The sequence below is a fragment of the Ischnura elegans genome, chromosome 1, assembly GCF_921293095.1.
Source record: "Ischnura elegans chromosome 1, ioIscEleg1.1, whole genome shotgun sequence".
In the NCBI taxonomy this organism is placed as follows: domain Eukaryota; kingdom Metazoa; phylum Arthropoda; class Insecta; order Odonata; family Coenagrionidae; genus Ischnura; species Ischnura elegans.
In genome coordinates this window covers 84,237,636-84,257,850 of record NC_060246.1, presented here as the reverse complement: position 1 = coordinate 84,257,850, position 20,215 = coordinate 84,237,636, and the positions used below count along the sequence as shown (strand labels likewise).

At 38.0% G+C, this 20,215-nt stretch overlaps 2 protein-coding genes across 5 annotated transcripts in view; both read right to left on the bottom strand.

The window, feature by feature from the left end:
- Window positions 1-6,565, bottom strand: part of LOC124165058 (protogenin-like) — a 338,909-nt gene extending 332,344 nt beyond the window's left edge. The window contains exon 1 of one of the 2 annotated variants that reach the window (XM_046542314.1): window positions 6,374-6,565. In XM_046542314.1, coding sequence (XP_046398270.1) covers window positions 6,374-6,440 — 67 coding nt within the window. In that variant the 5' untranslated portion in view covers window positions 6,441-6,565. The remainder of the gene's footprint in view (window positions 1-6,373) is intronic. The other variant, XM_046542305.1, reaches the window with a different exon arrangement.
- A 915-nt stretch (window positions 6,566-7,480) lies between these two features.
- LOC124165022 (peptidyl-prolyl cis-trans isomerase G-like) overlaps window positions 7,481-20,215 on the bottom strand; it is a 32,425-nt gene continuing 19,690 nt past the window's right edge. For all 3 annotated transcript variants that reach the window (XM_046542269.1, XM_046542261.1, XM_046542277.1), the window contains 2 exons: window positions 18,331-18,455; window positions 7,481-9,299 (listed from right to left, as the gene is read on the bottom strand). In XM_046542269.1, coding sequence (XP_046398225.1) covers window positions 7,808-9,299; window positions 18,331-18,455 — 1,617 coding nt within the window. In that variant the 3' untranslated portion in view covers window positions 7,481-7,807. The remainder of the gene's footprint in view (window positions 9,300-18,330; window positions 18,456-20,215) is intronic.

Here is a 20,215-nt window from a genome sequence, read left to right as displayed (position 1 = left end):
CATTTTTGCATTTCCGTCATTCGTAATGAAATTAAATCTACGAATGCGATACTTTCTTTCCCTTCGATTCGTTTTTAATACTTCTCAGTATAATAGTAGGTAAATTCTGGTGTCAGAGGAAAAATGATTTCGCCATGCTGTTAATCATTATATTTTTGTGGTATTTAAATATATATTTGATGGAATCTTCATTTTGTGGTCTATTAATTTGAATTCATCGTCATTAAAACTAAGCATTTCTAAGCTTAACTCAAACAACATTAAATTTAAGACGAATCAAACGCGTTTTTGACATCACACAAATTGTTTCAAGAAAAATAATTGTAACAACTGCTGCAGGGATCGATTTAAATTATACCAAATACTTCTTCGCGAGCTTGCAAGTGCGTATTATGTATTCACATTTTTTACTTCCCCCTCCGAATACAAGCAAAAGTTTCTCACGAAAATGACACACATTTCTCACGAAAATAACACTCCAATTGCACCTAGAAACAAATTCCTTCAACGTGGCCATCGAAGGAAAATCATAAATCCGATAGTCTGTCAACAATCTTACGGAAGGATCCTAGGAAAATCAACTACCAATGAAATCTGGGTTATTACGACATTTTATGTCGTTGGAGAAAGAATATGAAATGTTAATTACTTCGATAAATGAAAAGGCGGTAGAATATACACACCTTAATAGGACTTTTATTAATACATTAAACATACCAACCCTCGGATTAAATCCCTTAGTCTACAAGCCCCACCTTAACCTCGGTTGAAAAAACGACAATACTGGAACGCAGTCCAGAACAGAGGAACCATAGCACCGACAAACACCAAATGATTGCATCGCCCCCTAGAAATCAATTCGATCGAGATTTAGCGAGCGGGCATCGGTCAAGCCGGACGATAACCGATTATGTCGCCGCAAAACCGGCGCGGTTGTTCCATGGTACGCACATTCCAGGCACACCGTCAGGGTGCGAATCCGCTCCAGTTTTCCTCCATCGGATTCATTGAACTGGAAGGGAACAGGTCCTGATGTATGTACGGCGGATAGCAGAGAGAGAGAGAGAGAATGGACCCGAAGGACGCCTTAACGTGGGTTAAGCAAGTCGGAGGGGAGAATGTGGAACACCCGAAAGAAATACGTACACACTGGCGGCTTGATTCTTCATCAATTGCCTAAGAAATATTCCCTCATCCCGTGTAAGGCGTACAAGTGATGGAATACAAATTTTGATGCTCACACCAAGGACCTCATCACAAAAGTAATTGGCGATATTCCTGTCCACAGTTGCTGTCGCATCAACCCTTAAAAGTTTCGTTTCTCGTCAACAAATGGGGCCAGAAATTGCAAATTTTGCTGCAATAAAATTTATACACCCTACAAAATGCATGGAAAGGTAGTATTCCATTTGGATCACTTTTTAATGGGTGCTTATCACATAACGCCATCGCAACCTACTCAAAATACAATAATTTCGTGAATACATTACTTCAGCACTGATGATTGGGATATGACATACCCTAAGGTTTCACTTACACTTAAAAGTAAAAAAGAACCTGACCAGAACCAGCTCAACGTACAATGAATATAGCCTTATAAACTTTTGGTATAGTTGATCAGAGGGAAACAAAAATATAAAATATCGCACGATAGTATTGTAGCCCTGAGCATATGACGACGGCTATATTGCTAAGATTTTGTGATTAATCGTTCGCAATCAGATGAGCGAATACGTTCCCATGAAAACTGAATGAATAGATCATTGTTACAGACCAATGATCTATCCATGACAGACAAGAAGACAACCAACAAAAAATACTTTTTAAAATTACCATCAATGAGTGATTCGTTTGACATACTCATCCCTTAAACAATCGAAAACCAGATGTGAGTGATTAACACCTCAGATTAAAACATAACAGGTTTTCCTTGTTGAGAAATCATCTCCTAGACAACCAAACAATTTAAAGAGTGGTTTTTGCAACATCATTTGAGTGCTGGAAGGTTTTCCATTTCAGTCCGAGGCAGAAGATGAGATAGAGCAGCTTATAAGATAACTGAAAGACAATATTTTATATACATATATACGTTATACAAGAAGGCGAGAACATCTTCCCTTGAAATATTACGGGCTTCTCTCTGTTGTTGACGATTTGACTATAAAAAATGTTCACGTCCAATTTGTAAGCGAGCTGTCATGGGCGGCGTCAGTAAGTAACTCTTAAATTGATAACCCATTTCAGCAAATACCGTCACGTGCTATTTCGTTATTTAAAACCAAAGTATGAACACTCATATTCAATCTACCGATGAATTTGTTAAAAATTGCCTCGACGCCAAGTCGACTGATTATATATGAACCACGGATAATTGGATCACCTTAGTATGTATTTGAACAAATGGGAACACTAAAGCCAGCTATCCAATATAATTCGAGTTTGTAGGCGACTTTCAAACGGCTTAAATATTGACAGGAAGTATGGCTAACTTTGGATGCATTGATAACTAAAACGAATTTAAAAAATCCCTGGCTGCTCCTGACCATTTGCAAGTATGAGATACCAGTTGATCAATTCCACTGACAGCCTCTTGCGACGGAGTAAATACATATGTATCTCTAGGAACATACTCCAGCAACGAAAACTTAATACCACAACTCAGGTTCTCAAAATTTCTTTTGGCGAGTCATGTGTTGCCTCTCTTCAAAGCAACTTCCAATTAATTTTTATTTCTCGACAATAGTGGTTCACATTTATCATTTTCATTCAAGAATTTCCAAGGATTGGCATGCTTAAGACCGCAGGTGAAAAATATAGTGACATTGATAACATCTGCTCAAAATAAACTTAAAACTCGACACGGTGAAAAAAATGAAAGGCGAATTAAATCTAAAATTACATTTTTATAAATATTCTTTGGAAATCCGCTGTATAATACGCAATATATACGCCTATACGGTAACAATTTAAAGTGTCATGCCCCATTTAAGGGGTTTAAATTGAAATCATTTAGAGGAATTTAATGGTCACAAATCGGTTGAATTAACTAGTCCATATTCAAACAAGTAAATAAAGAGGATATGGTTTTCCCCAATATGGACGTTAATATCACGTGCTCAAAAGACATGTTACAATACAAATGGATACCGAATCACTAGCAACCGCACGACCTTTGCCATGGTAACAAACATAACCCTTGTTCGAATGCCTGCATACAATAAAAATTGCACCACGATTCCTTCTTATCAAGAGGATTCGAGTTACGAATTGGCGGACTACTCCATATCACAGATTTTAAAAAACTTCAATTTCAAATACACGGATCCTCTGTAGACAACGACTTAAAAACTGATAATAAGAAGTTATCGCGTCATATATGGTAACGAGGTATTAACAAGACAAATAACATGGTTACATTAGGCCACTTCAGATATTAATGGTGCATGCGGAAAACGAAAACACCAGAATCTGTTGAAAACAAATGGAATAGTTATCCTGTGTATAAAGTTTCTACTCTAGTATGACAAAGGGTAGGGCAGTTGTACGTACAGCGACATTTTCAATTCCGCATCCACACAATTAAGATAACAAACAATACTTAATGTCATGCTTATCTACGAGATGAAAACACTAATTTCCAGAACATCGCATCAAATTTACGACCTCTTCTTGTTCACGCGCATGTATTATCATGTTTCCCGGATTTAAACTGGAAGAGCGAAATTAAAAATGTCAGCACGAGGAATATAATACATATATAGAGCTAGCTAAATTACAAGACAAGCGATACCTCATAGTTCAAACGAAAACAAATTTTCTATGCTGAGGTGCTACAAGGTGATTATTAGTTCTATTATTATAAATGCCAGAAAACAGTACGTGCCATGGCACAATATGAGGACACGACAAACACCTACAGAGCGAACCACACACCCCAGCCGGTGACTAAAGTACTAAGATATAGTATAGATCGTGAGGGCCTGCATCACCACCATCATATCAGAGTATATCAGTACCATGAGCCGATTAATAACCCTGAAAGTATATTGTACCGCATACTACGTCAAAAAGCCAGTATCATCGACCTCATGTCCAATCTAAACACGTGCGCAACTACCTGCGGTGAAAATGAGCAAACCACACGCAATTTCATAAATTCCGGTATTCCAAAAACGGGATTCATCAAAACACGCAAGCAAAGAAATTCCAACTTAGAAAAAAATTGTCCTTGAACTTAAAGTGACCTAAATTTGATATGATGAGTCCAGTGAAATTGAATTAACGATACGGCCAGCAGTAAAATACAAAAAATGCATTTACAGCTTATAAGAGCCGGCGAAGCCGCATCTTCATTATTATGGAACTAAGAAATAATAAACTGCACGATGAAAAGCTCTTCAAATGATTTCACCGAAATTAAAACATATTTTTATAAGGCCAGTTAGGCTTGACTCGTGACGGTAAGAAAGAATTGTCATTAAATTTAGATATATCTTCACTATAAAAAATTATCAAAAGAACCTGCCCACAACTTCCTCCAATGGAATGTATAGGAAATAAATACAAGGATAATGGCGATGCCGTACGAGCCAACATGATCGGAAAATCGTTTTGGCGACTCGGAGCAAGAGCTTTCCCGCGGTCAATTCCAGTGAAATGACAACGGATGCGAATATTCATTTAAACTATTTACTTCGATAGCCAATAACACTACCTACGAAATGCTGCTGTTCCCCTTATACCATTCACATCATCCTTTAAAAAAAACTCCAAACACGATAGCCTGAATTCTCTATTGTGGCGAACGAGGAAAAGAAATTCGAAGTGGTAATTTAAGAGTAAATCCGTATAATCGAACACGACTCCGAAAGCTCACGTGTAATTTTCAGCGCATAAAAACGGAATTCACTTAACATCACAAGCATCGACATGGAATAGGCATAAACCACTGCCAATATATGCCTAATAGTGCCTACAAGAATTACTACTCTCTAGAGACAAATTTTACGGCAAATATCTCCTATTCCTCAAACACCCAAATAAAAGAAGAAAATACTCTATTACAGACAAAGAACACGTTAGATCCAGACTAAACACAAATTTTACGCCACTGATAAACCGAAAGTATAACAGTATACAAGTGAACACGCGGTATAATGAGTAATTTAACCATACAGTACTTAACAGACCTATTGCGTTCCAATGCCTTAGAATTAATTTCCGAATTCAGCGTGACTTTATCGAAATGAAATTAAATAAGACCTTATCAACTACTACAGAAGTCAACATCGCCCTAATTTCCTGAAATAACGTGATGTAGTCACCGATCGAATTATATTATACAACAATACAATCCAATCATTCATGAGGAACTCACTCCATAATAATCAATCACTTTCATGCGGCAGTACCTCATCTCTCGGAATACGTGATCCGTATCCCGCCAAACAACCACCTTGCACAGCAACACACACAACGTAAACATCATAATTTTTATAATAACCCTCTGTCTTCCAACACTAATATGTAAATGATAATTTTTTATCAAGTTTAGCTATTATGGGTTCGAGTGCGTGAATCGAAGACTAATGACTTTCTTGGTCATGAATGAATAAAAAGAATATCTTAACAAAGGATGTATCTAAACTGCTTCCGCATTCACACTCACAACAGCGGGCAGGGGCGTGGATAAACACACTCTATGACTTGTCTACGAAAATTATCTTTCTTGAATAACACTTCAAAAACATTCACACTAAAACATGGAGGCATTGGTAACAGACTTCGTAAACAACAGAGAAAGTATTTGTCGATTCGAATGATAGGTAAACAGAACGACTACTCTGCGAAATACACACTAAAAATTAACGTGTTATCTGACAAAAGTAAACGGCGACGAGCTCTTCTGCCAGTAAAGCTACCACCAAGAAAGTGTGCTCGACACCATGTGCTTGCAGGTGGCACGAATACCGGCACTAAGTAAACACATTATTAATCAGACATGAACGCTAAAATACGTAGAAAACTCCGTAGTATACTGAAATTCTCGGCACTACCAATACATAACACACAATGACAACGAAAGCTGTCAAGCACACGAGCTACCCGCACCGATGTTTTCGTTTTGACAGCAGTAACTACGAACACTGTAGAGTTGATAACCACACAGGATGAAAGCGGTATACACGACTTTTGATTTCAAAAATCTGTAGGGCTGACTGTTAGCACCAATTTCATAATACAGCACGTTAATTCAGCGTGGGGCATAAACATTCTGCGGCCATATTGGATTGAATGGACGCACTAACACAAGCGACAAACGCATTGTTTATCTTCCGACAGACTCAATAGCAGCAGTAAACAAAGTACTCACCAGCAATGCGGCCCGTTAATATTCCTATTGTAAACACAGTGCAGAGCAGAAACACTCTGGGCGCCATAAATTCACAATCATCGGGACACTTTCACATAAAAACTCGTACGAAATACGCCATGGACTACCGTGCGCAGTGATACACTCACTACTCCCAGCATACTAGAAGTCAGAAGAAACACCTTCCGCAGCTCTTCCATTAATGGGTTTCTCCCCCCTTGAAGTGGATAAAAATCAGAGACGTAATTCCAATTCGAATTTATCACGAAACAAATTTATATACGAATCTTGGATATAAAATAATTCAATTTTTGTCTCTTTTTGTAATTTATAAGTTATCTCTACAAAGAAATGATGTGAAGCAGGACCTCCAACACCCGCGTAAATTCGTTTTCCTCAGAGGAAGAGCGAGGCGAAAATTATGAAGTTTGTGTCTTTAAAGGCTTCACTATATATGTTGGACCAATTTACTTCATATCAAATGACAATAAATAGAATATTACATATTTGGCCAAAGATAACTCCAGGGAAACTTAAAAATTAGCAATACTGTAAGTAATAAAAACAGCAACATTCAACACTAATTGGTATCAATATTCATTGAAACTATATCTATGCGAGGGCATATGTGAATTCCCATGTGAAATGAACAAAATTTTATAAAATGGGATAATTTCACACCAACCAGAAGCATTGAATTAGTGTTAAAACGTTATTCTAAATTTGTTTCATTTTAGTCCACTCAACACAATGAAACACACTCAGCCAGATTTGAAACAGCATAGATGCGCACACTCATTCTATCTTAATCCCTTGAGGCAAATTTTCATTAAATGCAAACTAAAATTATGCATTTATATAGCAATCAAAGAAGCCTAGTACGGAACAAAACATCAATTTATCCTTTATGCTTCTGTTTTCAAGAATTAAAGGAGGGCATGCATGCATAAACATAGACTTATGGACCAAAGGCATGATCATATAAGTTTCCTGAAAAATGATATAGCAACAAAAAGGAATATACTGCTTCAAAAAATGTAATTCAACCAATAAATGGGAAATTATTACTCAACTTACAATATATTACATCAGTAACAAGCAAGGAAATATGCACTCAAAGCTCAATGATTTATTTTCGTTTTCACATATCAACTAGTCAAACTTAAGATTTTAATTCAAGATGAAGAGGTACAAATTGAAGTGAATGACATAACCATGAAGAAGTTTTGGATGAATGTATAGGCTACAAACAATAAGTAGAAACAAATCAATTCAATTTAAAAGCAAGACACACGAAAAGGAATGTTTTTTCACTCAAATTTATAAACACATACTAGCCTTTAGATGCAATATCACACCATCAAAAATAACAAGAGTTATTCACTATGGACAGTTTTGAGCCTTTTAAATAGCCAAATCACTTTGAATACAAATTCATCTCCGCCTTCTCTCATGTTGTCGGCATGGCCTTCCCCTACCTCTTCTTGCACACTCTCTACACCCTGAGGGCCTCCCTCCAGAAGAACTGGACGAGGAACGTGATGATGATGAGGAATGGGGACGTCTCCCATGCCTTCTACGACTGGTGCTTCTCCTACGCTCACCACGATGACCACTTCTGCTCCTACGGCCACGCCGGCTACCACTGTGGCTGCCTCTTCGGCTCCTTTGCCTCCTGCGACTACGACTCCCAGGAGATGATGATGAGCGAGATGAAGAACTGGATGAATGATGACGATCTTTGTTACCATGCTTACGTTCTCGGCTAGTGTCTCTCCTACGGTCTCGCCCACGCTCCCTCCCCCTCTCCCTGTCATGCCTCTCCTTCCCCCTATCATGCTCACGCCTTTCCCTTTCCTTCCTTGAAATATCTTCCTTATCCTTTGGTCTCTCTTTCTCCTTCCTTTCTGGTTCTTTCTTTGTTCGAGCTTTCTCAGATTCACTCTTAATCTTGGTATCCTGCTTCGCCTTAAGTGGACTGTTGTCTCCTTTGCTAATTTCAGCTTTCTCCCTCAGAGTTTCAGCACGATCTTCATCTCGCAACTGGTCTAACCCAACACTGGCAACCTTCTGGCTCTTTTCTTCTTCCTTCTTGTCACCATGACCAGTAGGCATCTTGTTTAACTCATTTATGGCAGATGGCTTGCCAGGAGAAAAGCAGCGACTATCTTCTTTCAAGGGCAATTTGCCTAATTCTAAATTACTCCTATCTCCAGACAAACGTTCCATCTCTACACCAAATACTTCTGAGCTGGCTTCTTTTTCACTTCTCACAAATTCTACGTGTGAAAAGTTGTCTCCCATACCATCATGTTTCATAGCAATATCTTTCATTTTAATACTACCATCCCGGTCTTTTCTTGCATTTCCATCATTGCTATCAGATTGAACTTCATTCCTTTCATGCTCGTCATTATTACTACCTTTAACAGAAGGCACTTTTGAGTGGTGTTCCATGTTATTGCTTGACTTAGTAACACATTCTACAGCTCTCACCGCCTTCTTTTCAGCCTTACCAGTAACAGCGGTTCTAGAGTCTTCGTCATCCCGGTCTGACTGAGCACCATCCATAGTCTCATAATCTAAAGCATTATAATCAACAGGACCAGCAACACTACCCTCATCACATTCACCTTCAGATTTCTCATGTTCTGATCCACCATTGTCAGTAATTTCACCCTGATCCTCACCTACATTTGTTAAATTTTGGATTTCAGGCACAGGTACTGGTTTCGGACTTACTCGTGAGACCACACCAACCACACTTTGTTTAAAAGGATGGCCACGAGAATCAATGCCAATTAGTTCATTGACTTTCTCTGGTACAGACACAGAATCATCATCCCTCATTTCACCTTCCTCTTCTGAAGACTCTGCTTGGACAGGGGGCTTCTCAGAAGCCACTTGGTCTTGTGTTTCCTCGGCCCTGGAGAGGGAATGAAAGACAAAAATCATCAGACTTTGAAATACACACATAGTCCAGCAATTACACTAAAACATTCACCATAATTGGGATGTTTACAAAATAATATGTAAAATGCAGGTTTCTTCGGAGGGAAATTATCATACTTGAGGGAGTATGTAAGAAAATTCTTAGGAGGTTTGAGAATGCAACAAAGTACAGTGCAAACTCAATAAAACGAGAATCCACGGTGCTCAAATAAATACATGATATAGCGAATTGTCGCTTTACCGGAGGTGGTGCAAATAAAAGCCAATATATCTATTTTCAACTGGAACAGGATTGACGTGGCAATAGAGATATTTCTATCTGAGGTACTTAAGCATAAATCCAGTAGAAAGGCAATGTTTTTTTCGGCATCACTAAATTTCCTTAGCTTAATAACGAACTAGCAATTCCATTTATAAGCACCGTACTGAATCAAAATCATGCAAAGCATTGCATTTTCAATAATTATCCCAATGCACAACTGACCAAGCAACTTTTTATGTACTTACTGCATTTATGTAATCATTCTATTATTTTGGAATTTTCAGCTAAAAATTGAAACAATTAATATAAAATTGTACTGCAGTTATTTAATGCCTGGTGTTTGCTAGGTTATCAAAATAAAGGTAGAATTATCCGCACTCTTTGAAAACTAATTTCGGTTTTTAAAATTGAAGGATGTTGGCTGCGATGCCAATACATTTTTAATAACATACATGAAGGAAATAGACCCACCGCCCACCAAGTAATCTTTAACTCATGAACATTGGGTCAAAAATCCTTAATGTTAAAAAGTTAATGAGCAATGGCAATACAAAAATTTTCTCAAATATATTTTGTGGTAGCCAAAACACCAACATAGGGGTGTAATTCAGTAAGAAAATTATTACACTTTCCCATCCTAAATCAAGGATTTCAACTATACTAAATGATACCAGTTGCAACCACAGGTACAAACCATGAAGGCAGACAATGACATAGTATTAAAAATCAGTTAAGTTTAACAAAATGATTGGAAAATGGTAATTATAGAGTGTAAATAGAATTTTCTAAGAATTTTTACCCAAAAATACCCAAATATAATAAAAATTGGGATTTCAAATTATGAAAGGCATCAAATCCGAGGTAGGATGCTGATCTGGAATCTTGTTTTCTCACTAGATCATCTAAAACCTTTGATAAAGTGTGAATAATTTAAGTATACATACTATTAGCGATTACTTAAGGTTTTAAATGGCTTAGTAAATTCACTTAGGGATATCAATAAAACATTTTTATGGAAAACGAAGGGACTATCAAGGGAAAAAATTGAGTAAAATTTGTGAAAAATACATTTTTTGTGGAAAAAGAGCCCACAACCACAGTATTGGCTGAATAAGACAAAATTTCTCAGTTTGGGGTAAAAATACCTTCTAAGCATGTTCAACAAAGAACCATTAAAAAAAACTTTTGACTGGATCACGATAATGATTCAATTGTCAAATATTGAAAACATAGGAGAAATAACTTTTTTTCAAGATTTGTAATTCAGTCAAACATAGGTTTACTGAAATGAAAAAAAACCACGGAAATATTTTTTTTGGCGTGCCTAATTGATGGGTACTTATTTTGGATTTTTATTTGTAGGCCCAAAATTCCTATCTCAATCCACTATACCCTTCAAACCCTTAAAAATATTCTACCGACTTAGGTAGTTTGACATGCAATATTTACAAGGTAGGTCTTTCCCTTCCTCTCCCTCATTTAACCCACACTCTTCCCTCTACCACAATTTTTAAAATCCCCTCACTGCTCAGCACTTGCTCCATTCAAATCTTCTGTCTCCTCCGCATCTCGTCTAGAAGCGACCTCTTGTCAACCATGTCCTCACTCACTCCAATTCCCTCTAATTAACTGCATAAATGCCAGACTTGCTCTACCTCGCTCGCTTTTAGACGAGATGCGGAGGAGACAGAAGATTTGAATGGAGCAAGTGCTGAGCAGTGAGGGGATTTTAAAAATTGTGGTCCTCAATTTTATACGTAAAAGAACAGCACATATCCCTCAAGCTGCTAGTAAACAACGACATTCACAATCATAACACAAGATATAATAAAGACTTTAGAGTGATCTCTCATAACCTCTCTCTATATGCCAAAAGCCCAGTGTATGCTGGTGTGTTGTTTTTTTAATTCTCTACCAAAAGAGATTAAGGAAACTAAATCTTTACTGCATTGATGGAGCCTTTTACACTGTGAATAAGTATTTCAATCGATAGAGTTTTGGATTGTGTGTGTATAATGTGAATATGTACTTGTAAAATAATTGTTTTTTTTTTATCTTTTTATAGTGAGTTTGTGCTGATTGATATTTGCTTAAAATGAATTATTTTACTTCTCCATTCTTCTGTATATGACCTTGATTGTGTGTACATATTGTGAGTTTGTAGTATTTAGTATTCTTGACTTGCCCTATATCCAATTTCTTGGATCAACAGGGCTAATAAAAATTATTATTATTATTACCTACTCAATTTCTAGCTCAACCAGTTTTATATTGAACCTCACATTCCTTCCTATTGATATTTTAAAGAACCACATAAATTTGGTCTCTTGTGATTAATCCTCGCGCATTATTCCTCGAGATACTTATCTAATGCATCCACTAGAGCCTGCAGCTCTCTTGCTGACCGGCTAATCAATGTCTAATCATGCACAAACCTCACTGATTAAAATATCAGTCTCTTAACTTTAATTCCAGCTTCCCGCTCATCCCATGCACAGCTTACCATCTCCTCAGCATACACATTAAAAGGCAATGGTGATAGTGGACAATTATGTTGCACTCCTCGGCCAGTACTTGCCCACCCTGATTCTCCGCCCACTACCCCCACTTGTACACTTTGAGCCTTTTAATGATTTTGAAGCACTTGTCCCTGCAAACTACACCCATCCACTCTAACAAATGCTTTTTTGTATTCAGATTGAGCAAAGAAAGCAAAACTAAAAGAAAATTTTCAACAACATGGAAATTAAGTGCTGATGACAATACATTCTGTCTTATGGGAAGAGGAGGGGAACTGCATGGAACCAATTTTGAGTTATAAACAAAAGTCTAGTGTCGAAAAACATCCAGCAAGTAGAAGTAAAACTTCTCAGCCTTTGTTCTGTATTTTTTAAATCAAAATTCTGCCTAGGAAGATAATGCCAAAGTAGTTTATGTGGGGTAGAACACATAGCACCAATACGGAAGATCAAGGTTCCAATCCTAATCTTAATAAATGATCACCATCAATGTATACTGGCAGGTGAGCCCTTAACATTATGCCACTGGCTAGTCTGCTGTTATTTCCTTGACAGTGAAATGTTTTTCTTAGGAATACCATGAAATACTGCATGCAAACATAATTGATTTTCATTGATAAAGTAGAACTTCTTTAGTACGTTTTTGAAGGGACCACAAAAAATGAACGTGCTATCCAGGAAAATGCTAACCAGGGAAGTAAATAATGGAATGACCCCATATCGATGCTAACCAGGGAAGTAAATAATGGAATGACCCCATATCGATGAATATATAGAATGATACATCGATATTGATATGACAATTAATAAAACATGTAAAGATTATCATAAGCATATTTTTAAATTCTACAGTTGAAATTCTCTCTGAAAATAATAGATATAGGTAAATAATAATGGGGGTAATTGTAATCCGTGGAAGAGTCTTAATAAACACAATTACTGTCTGAAGTTTTGGCAGGATCGCCTTCCTGAACTCTTTTCACATTTAAAATCAAGAAAATTAGCACTAAACTGCCAAAAAAAACCATTTGACCGAAAATCACAACGTTTTCATAGATTTCCCAGAGACAATTAAATAAAAACATCCTCATTCTCCCGTGATTTGTCGTGTATGTTTTAATAGGACAAGTTCAGCTAGGTCATTTCTTATTTCTCAGAGATTACTCGTAGAAAATGACGATAACCCCAAGTACATAAATTGGGTGTTTTAAAAAATCATAAAAATTGTGCTACATTTTCTTTACCATTAATCCCGGCAACAGCCATACACATTTGTGCTCGGAATGACCCCATATCGATGAATATATAGAATGATACATCGATATTGATATGACAATTAATAAAACATGTAAAGATTATCATAAGCATATTTTTAAATTCTAAAGTTGAAATTCTCTTTGAAAAATTGTTCAATGTAGTCTGCTTTCCATTTCTTGTACCGAGATCAAGTATTTTTGCGTTAAGTTTCGCATGGCGATTAAAAGCATCGTCTGTTCCTGCAATACTTGTCAAGTAATGACGCGCGTACTTGTCACATTGAGAAATGCATTTGGATGCATCACGGTCATAGAAAATGAGATGTGGGATGAATGTAAGAAGGTCAGTGGCTAACAATAATTAAGTAACTATTGAATTCAGAGGTTAACACACTCGGAAAATACTATGAAACAACTTAAGGGGTTGCTCAATAGGAAATAATTGAGTGAACTCCCCAGGAAAGCGCCACTATTTCAAGCATACTAACCACATAGTTTTACCTGTAATTCACTCAGATGGTACCGAGACCGGAAGAAATCGTCATGCTAAGGAGGAAAACATGCTAAGGAGGAACATACTAACCAAGTTCCACTGTATCAATAAAAACTTAGGAAAGCTTCAATTTCTTTGCCTTATGCAACAGGGTTCATTTTTTTATTGCAATTACACTCAGGGACTAGAATTAGCCCTCACTCACGTTTTTTGGGAAAAATAAATAATGCTCTATAACTCTGAAGTGCAAATTTTTTACTAAAATTTGCGTCAGTCAATGGTATGCAAAACTTGGAGCATAAGCCAATAGGTGGGCTTACTACAAAGATGGCACTGAATTAACATCTGATATGTTGTTATTAAATTAAAACTGATTTTAGAGTGAAATAACACCACTCCAGACTATAAATTAGCCCCGCCATTTTCATGTTTCTAAACATCAAACATTTTATTTTCAAGAAATAATTTCAAATCGATTCCAAAGAGACTCACTCACGATTAAAAGAAAATCTCTATCATGATAAAAAATATAGTTCAAGGGCTTATATCTGAAAAATGTTGTTTCAGCCTAAACTTATGAGAGAATAGTAGAATGAGGAAGATTTTTTCTTTCATTCAAACAAATACAGTAGAACCTCACTTATGAAACTTTCAGCGGAAAACCAAAAAAAAGTTTCATAAGTGAGGAAGTTTCATATGTGAGGTTTTTCGGTATTTAGCATGAAATCCTTTCCTATAGGGGTCAGTTTGTTTCCAGGATGCAATTACTCATTCGGAGGCAAGAAATTGAAGCCTAATAATCTTATTTACTCACAATCAACACCACAGATGATGTGTTACTTTAAGAGAAACATACTTTTGCATTCCTGAACAACATTACCCATGGTTGAACGTCTAGCATTTCTGGCACTAAGCTGCAAGGCTATCATACTGGATAAATTCCGGAATGATGACACTAAATGTTCACAGAGAAGTAAATTTTTGAAAAAAGTTGACTCATTAAAACCAGTTTTCAGGAAATTCATTTTACCACCTATAGGCAAACCCAAGAGATGGAGATTGAAGAACTGAAATACCTGAGGAAAGTCATCCAAATTAACCCCGTAATTAGGGAGCAAAATTTCACTAATGCATCACGAAGGCTTCACACCCTGTGGACCCGGGGTTCATGTCCTTACTACTTGAACATATTTACAGGCATGCCTTTTTTTTAATTTTCCGGGAATCCCCATTGCCTCGGTGGGGGAGGGGGCAAGGGTGGGTGGGGCTAGCCGTCCCTAGGTATCTCCCAAAGCATATTCCTAGTTACGCCACTGGTACCCAGGATATTCTGTGACTAAGATTTTTCCAGCTTAGATCACTTCTTATAAGTGAGCATTTGAAATAACCACGCAACTGCCCTCAGTGATGAATGAACAAAAATAGATTAAGAGCCCGGAAAAATCTCCCCTCTCAAAAATGTTTATGCACTAAAAAAGAATTTTCCTATCAACCTTCAGCATAAGTAAATTGAATCTAATGAGTATAGCTTCTCTGTCGGCATTCTTCCGCGAATTCAGCACCGGGAACTTCGACTCATAAGCCGTGTGACTCATCTTCACATAATATTTTGCTTCCCCATATCGGAAAACAACACCGGACACTTTTGGAACTTCGATATAACGGTTATAAGTCATTCCCGAGTCGAAATGAACTGCCTTATCTTTCGCATTTTGAATTTGACTTAAATGATTACGTTACTACTGATGACGCGAGTTATTCTCCGAGGGCATTCGTACTAACTCTCGTTCAGTTATAAAATAAACGTATGCCACCAGGCAGACTCAAGCTAATAGCTACTCAAGGTCCAACCATGTTTCATTAAACCCACTGAGATACAAGTTGGGTCAGTTTTGATCTGCGCGCCAGGTAAGCAACTTTCCCCCGGCTCAATTCGTTCCGCAAATGAGGGATTAGCCCGCAGAATGAGACCACGCATGCTGTTTTTACCATCATGTTGAATCACCATCAACTTATGTCCATACTGCAAATACGATAATCTTTCTTGGATGACCTTGGAAGCCAAAATTTTGTCACGCGAGGATTTTTAACGTCTCATTTAGGTGTTTATTTCATTGGGGCGACGGAAAACATAACCATGGAAAATTCTAGACTATCTTCCGTTATAGATAGATGTTCCAGATTAACGATCATCTACTGCAGTTAAAATTAATATCTAATAAACAGTATCACTCATTATTAAAACTTATCATTCTTCATTGACATATCTATGTAATGAGCACGTACTAGCCCCGCTCCTGTGACTAAAATCGGTGCGTACCACAATCTTCTCGTAGAGCAGTTATCTGAAAAGCCGTATAAGTGAGGTATTTTATCTCATTGGACTGGAAAAATGCGTTTCATAGCCGAGGTCGTTGTAAGTGAAAAGTTTCATAACTGAGGTTGGAAATACAGTGGAACCTCGTTAAAGCGAGTACGGGCTATAGCGACACTCCCACTATAATGAGAGATAGCCGATGCACCGTCAATTGACCCTATAATAAGCGTGTTAAAAAATTCGTTTTTACAACACCCTTTTGGTGCTGCCTCTCGCAATAGCGAGGGTTTCACCGCCGGAAGACTTTCATCAAGACTCCTTAACCTCTGTAATTTCTAGCGATCTGTTAGATATGAAGTTAATGGAGTGCTCAGTCTCAAATTTATGTGGTAAACTGTCGTTCGATAAATAAGTAGTTAATTTTGGTGAAAATATTGTGGCATTAGCATTCGCGAATGCTTCATCTTCTTTTGTTCCTCGGACGGCAGAAAGCAGCCGGCAGCATACCCGCACGTCCGTGAGTTGCGTGAATAGAAAGCATTTGATGGCAGTCACCATGGCCAAAAAAACACCAAACACGTCTAAACGAGAAAATAAAAATAAAGGAGTAATATGAGAGTGTCGAAATTAATTTATCTTCCTATTCGCTCTGCAAAATTATAAAAACACAGAAGCGCCCAAGGAATGCAGATGATGAATAGTTATAAGGAGCTTTGTTCAGGTGGTTTTGCCCATTCAAATCTGCGGGAACTTCTGAGAAAGGGGCTACGCCCAAGCCTAAAGCGGAACATTTCAGGGATAGATTGCGAATCGAGAATTTTAAGAGTGCAGAAGGTTGATTATACTAATGCGAAGCACCAAAGCGTTATCTCCCCTCATAATTGCTGGTCATGCCTGCGGTGTAAACCCGAAGTCGTGGAAGAAAGGACTCCGATCGTAAGTGTCTTTAGAAGTATTCCCCGCGTCATATAACATAGACGAAACGGAACTTTTTTACATACAACTCCTCGACAAAACCCTTGCAGTATGAGGTATTTCTTGCAATGATGCCTCTAAAGGTAGGCAGTGCGCCTTAGCGATGATGTAGGATGTACGAAGCAATGATACTCAGCGTGAATTGTCCGGATGGACGTATTTATTCTCCGTTGCGGATTTACAAGGGTGAACTATTCGCGTCAGTGGTCGGAGTCGTACTGGCGCTCTCTTTTGTCACGTGGGTAGCCGAGCATCCCCTGGTGGCCGCTGGAAGAACTCGCAGAACAACTAACTCTCGTTTGCAGTGCCGTGGTAAACTCGGTGTATTACTTCAAATACATCGCGAGCGTAACACTCAAAAAAAAACTTTTTTTCAACAACGGCAATTTTAATCACATCATTTTTCAAGCTTAGCAAACTTTTAACCGTTTTCGCCTGTAGAAACAAATGTAATGTAACAAATGTAATGTAATGTAACAAATGTAACAAAAACTTCACTGCCGCATAACGTACAGAAACAATAAACATACACCAATGGAAACATTTGAGGCATTAAATAACCGCGATACTGTTTTATCAATTAATTTTTGAATTTTCAGTGGAAAATACCAAAATAATAGAATGATCACGTAAATGAACTAACTAAGTGCATAGAAAAATGGCTTCGTCGGTTGTGCATTGGCATAATGATTGACGAAACAATGCTTTCCATGATTTTTATTCAGTGCGGCGCTTATAAATTGTTTGAATAGTTAATCATTGTTTGAGTAAGGAAATTTAGTGATGCAAAAAAACATTGCCTTTCGTCTGGATTTATGCTTACGTTTATCGGATAGATGTTTATCTGTCGCCGCACCACTCCTGTTCCTGTATATCTGTTCGCAACAGGTATATTGGCTATTATTTGCTCCACCTCCGGTACAGCGACAATTCGCTATAGCGAGTGTTTATTAGTACACCGTGGGGTGTCGTTATATCGAGGTTGCACTGTACATGGTTTCATATGGGTTTATTCACCGGACCAAAAAAAATTGGCATATAAGTGAGGTCATCATATAACTGAGGGTCGTATAACCGAAGTTCTACTGTATTTCCCTTCCCTCAGTTGAATTATTTTAAATAGGTAATTGCAACGCAAGATCTGAATAAATGACACCTAAAGACATAAAAACACTGCATTTACCCTTTGTTCACACTCATGGCAGCATTAGGATTTTCTAACATCTCTCGCTCCTGGTGTCTCTTCTTCCTCTCCTCTTCACGGCGTTTTATCTCTTCTTCTCTCTTCTTACGCTCTTTTTCCATTTTCTGAAAATAATACAAGATTATCATTGGATTTCCAGCTGATCTTATCAATACATATGCACAGATCAGAAATATACTCATATATAGGGAGCATTTTATCAGTCCCGATGGTAGATACTGGAATTCAAGAATTAACTACTTGAGTGCTCCACAGCTTTCATTTTACCATCCATTTCTTGAGCTGTAACGCAAAAATCTAATTCAGGAATAGGTTCATTGCTACAGTGGCCTTCCCCAAACTTCATCTCTTTCCCCACCACCTCTTCGTCTCTTTCCTGTCATCTATACATCCAAACAGGTTACTCACCCCTTGAGGCCTCTTCTCATTTATCTTTGGAATTCTCCCGCAAAAATTCTAATGATCTGTGCCATCCCTAACCAAACCTTAATTTTAAGAATACCAAAATACAAAAGTGGCCACACACTATCTCTGGGCCTTCACAATGGCATCTCAAGTCAAAACCATGGTTGGTATGAATAAAGTCTCAAGATTAGAAAGTACAAAGAAGTTATCTTCAGACCATTGTTATTCTTATAGTATTCTACCGCTTAAGGTAGGTTACCATGCAGCTTCTCAGCTGCTTTGACTAAAGAAGTGATTTGGGAGCCTCCCTTTCCTTCCAGCGCTGCCTTCTTCAATTCACTACTCCCTTTCAATCTATCTAAAAATCCTATTCTTTTCCTTCTCCTCCCTAGTTTCCCTTCTAACACCATTTTCAACATCCCCTTCCGACCAAGTATTCGCTCCATCCATACATTGTCTCTTTCGTACCTCATCCAGAAGCTGCCTCTCCTCACCTACCATATCCATCACTCCATCGTTCCTTTTCCTCTCCGTCCATTTCACCTTTTTCATTCCCACATCTCGAATGCCTCCAATCTTCTCTCGTCTTCTTTCCTCAGTGTCCATGTTTCAGCACTGTATAGAGCTCCAGATCAAACTCTTCACTAACATCTTCTTTAAACTCTTACATAATGATCCTCTCAGACCCTCCTACTCATGAACGCCTCCTTTGCTAATGCCATTCTCTTCCTAACCTCCTTACTACTGTATCCGTTCTCCTCCAATGTAATGCCTAAATAGTTGAACCGCTTAACCTGCCCAAGTTTTTCACCACCCACCTTTATTGTAAGTCTCAAATTCCTCGCTCGTGATGCTTTACTCTAAACCGCATAACCTTGGTCTTCTTGCGATTAATCCTCATCACATACTCCTCGCAATGCTCGTATAACGCATCCACTAGAGCCTAAAGCCCCCTCGCTGACTGGCTAATAAACGCCTGATCATCCGTGAATCTCACCGATTTGAACACCATTCCTCCCACTTTTATTCCAGCTTCTAACTCATCCCACGCTTCACTTACCATCTCTTCAGCGTACATGTTAAAGAGCAGCAGCGATAGAGGACAGCCTTGTCTCACTCCTCGGCCGATGCTTGCCCACCCAGATTCTCCATCCACTACCCTCACTTGCGCAGTCTGGGCCATATAAAGATTACAAATCAGTCGCCTATCCCTTCAATCTACACCTATTTTCTTGAGAATATCCATTAAATTTACCCAGTTTACTATATCAAATGCTTTTTCAAAATCCACAAAGCATGCATACATGTCCTGGTCATATTCTAGGTTCCTTTCCACCAGGGACCTCATTATCGCTATTGCGTAGCGAGTTGACGCCCCTTTTCTAAAACCAAACTGATCTTCGCCCAAATATTCGTTTGCCCTCGGCTCCATTGGTCTGTTCAATATCCTCAGTACCAC